Raw genomic sequence first — 2,816 nt, forward strand, 5'->3', positions numbered from 1 at the left:
GATGTCCAACTACAAGTAGAGAAAGTGCGTTTTGAGTTCACAAGACTTGGCACAGAAAAAGTGCCACAGACCAAAACTAGGTATAACTCTGTTAACCATATTTATATTGCAAATAATCACTATGGTCTTCCAATAATTAAAAAACTTTATTTCCTTTGTAGTGGCGATTGTGGGGTATATGTCATCAAACATCTGGAGTACTTGCTAGCCAAAAAATCGCTATCCGAAGTAAATGACGACAACATGGATTTCATTAGAAAAAAGACTTGTGTAGATTTGTTTTACCATAACTTACAACCATAGTTGTCTTTTATTTAAATATATGTATCTTACTTTTGGATGTATGAAGAAACTATGTCAACTTCATCTCATTAAATGGTATTGAATGACTTCGTTTATTTCATCTTACTAGTGGAATGGATAAATCTTTGTCACTTTTATCTTATTAAGTTATGTGTGAATTGGGTGTGAATTAAGTGTGAATCAAGATTGAAATATGTGTGAATCGGGATTGAAATATGTGTGAATCAGGTGTGAACTATGTGTGAATTAGGTGTGAATTAAGTTTGAACCAGGTGTCAATTATGTGTGAATTATGTGTGAACCGCGTATGAAATATGTGTGAATCATGTGTGAACTATGTGTGAATTAGGTGTGAATTAAGTGTGAACATATACTGCGGTCGCAGGATGTCATTCCTGCGGTCGCAGGAATGTCCTAGAAATGCCAAAACTTTTCTGGAATTGCAGCCGCAAGACACCCTTCCTGCGGTCACAGAAATTGCTCCGAAACACCGTTTTCTACCAATTTTTGTCATTTTGTCAATTTTCCCCATGTTTCCACACCTAATTCACCTAATCCCTTCGACACCTAATACTTTACCTGAAAAATACATAGATAAACAAGTCTAAAACTCATTTATCATGAATTAAGTGTGAACCAGGTGTCAATTATGTGCGAATTATGTGTGAACCGCGTGTGAAATATGTGTGAATCAGATGTGAACTATGTGTGAATTATGTGTGATTTACATGCATGTATGAATTAGGTGTGTCCGAAACAACAAACTTTAACACAAAAAGTCATATTACTGAACCAATCTAAAAATTCAAATTCCGCAATTGAAGAGTACAAAGTAAAACAATAAAAGTACAAACTAAGCATGTCTAGACGGCGGGGGACAAACAGTGGTGCACGTCACTCGATTGTGGCCCAGGACACCACATCTACTACATCTATGATGTTTGCTATTCTTCTCACCCTTTGATAAACGTCGTTTCTTCTTTGGACGACCAACCTTCTGCTTCACTAAAGGAGGAGCTATCATCATACTTCCTATGTCATTTGGTATCACCCTAGATTCTTCATTACCCAGCGTATATACAGATCCACCATAGGATGACAACCACGCTTCAACTGTGTAGAATCTGGAGCATAAACTATATGGACTAATGCCACGATCTCGAGCACCAGCTAGAGCGTGTTCACAAGGAAGACCTATCAAATCAAATCTTCTACAACTACATGTTTTCCTCCTCAGGTCGACATCTCCATCAAGATCACCATCCAATACTGTTATTTCATACTGACTAGACGGAAAGGGGAACGAGGTAATGGACTTGTCTGCTAACTTTCGCAAATCAGCTTCCACTTCTGTGGCAAGAGGACCTGTAGCCGCTGATGCTGCAGTTCGACGCTCGAAAAACCATTTTTGTAAAGTGTGCCTCATAAATTCCATGAGACAAGTAATTGGCCACCCACGTGCCTCAGCAATGACATTGTTCCAGCTTTCAGCAATACCTGTAGTCATTAAATTATATCGATGACCAGGAAAGAAAGAACGGGCCCACTTTTCAAAACCCACTTGATTCTCTACGTATTGAGCAATTGCAAGATCTTTGAATTTAATCTTCTCAAAATGGCGTAAAAACTCTCGCTTTCTATAAGCTTTCGCTGCAAGGAAGAATTCTTCATGGCAATGGTCAGTTTTGAACTTCGCACGGATATTCATGCTAACATGATGTATACAAGCACCGTGGTGTGCCTTAGGAAAATTTTTAGTCAAGGCACTTGCTATACTAGTATGTCTATCAGACACGAATGCTAGATTCTCCACTTCACCAATCGCTTCCTTCAACCTCAGTAGAAAATACAACCATGAGTCATTATTCTCTGAGTCAACTACTGAAAATGCAATTGGATATATTTGCTTGTTAGCATCTTGTCCCATGGCACATAACAAAGTACCTCCACACCAAGTAGTCAAGAAGGTTCCATCTACACATATAACTAGGCGAATATATGTTTTAAACCCCATTATAGAAACACCTAAGGCCATGAAGCAATATTTGAACCTACCTTCATTGTCCATCTGCAAATGAGTAACAGTTCCAGGATTTTTTTGCTCCATCATGTATAGAAATGAGGGAAGTTTCTGAAATGATGATTCTGGTGTACCTCTTATGTAAGCCAATGCATGCTCTCGACACCTCCAAGCTTTAGCATAGCTCATATGAACTCCATATGATAAACTCATATCTTTTACAATTGACCTTGGCTTGTAATTACATTATCACTCTCAAATTTTCTCCTTATGACATGTCCAATAAGCCATGGGGATGCCTGACGGTGATCTTTATGTCGAACATCCAATGAACATGTGTGTTCACTGAAAAATTTACGAACCTCGAACATATTGGAATTAACTAATTTTGTAGCCCGCAACCTCCATTTGCATTTATCATCAACACATACTGTACACCATATATTTTTCGCAGACTTCTTTACTTTAAACTCAAAGTTTTTATTTAATGCAT

General features: G+C 38.0%; 1 protein-coding gene across 1 annotated transcript; it reads right to left on the reverse strand.

Moving 5' to 3' along the window:
- Positions 1–1,156: 1,156 nt before the first annotated feature.
- Positions 1,157–2,536, reverse strand: LOC133814910 (uncharacterized). The gene has a single exon (XM_062247813.1). It carries the CDS (start codon positions 2,534–2,536, stop codon positions 1,157–1,159), a length of 1,380 nt encoding a protein of 459 aa, XP_062103797.1.
- Between the last annotated feature and the right edge of the window lie 280 nt (positions 2,537–2,816).

The sequence above is a fragment of the Humulus lupulus genome, chromosome 2 (assembly GCF_963169125.1).
Source record: "Humulus lupulus chromosome 2, drHumLupu1.1, whole genome shotgun sequence".
Taxonomy (NCBI): Eukaryota; Viridiplantae; Streptophyta; class Magnoliopsida; order Rosales; family Cannabaceae; genus Humulus; species Humulus lupulus.

Excerpts from the sequence above, each read along its gene's own strand:
- LOC133814910 (XM_062247813.1), bottom strand. The coding sequence starts at position 2,536 with ATGAGTTTATCATATGGAGTTCATATGAGCTATGCTAAAGCTTGGAGG.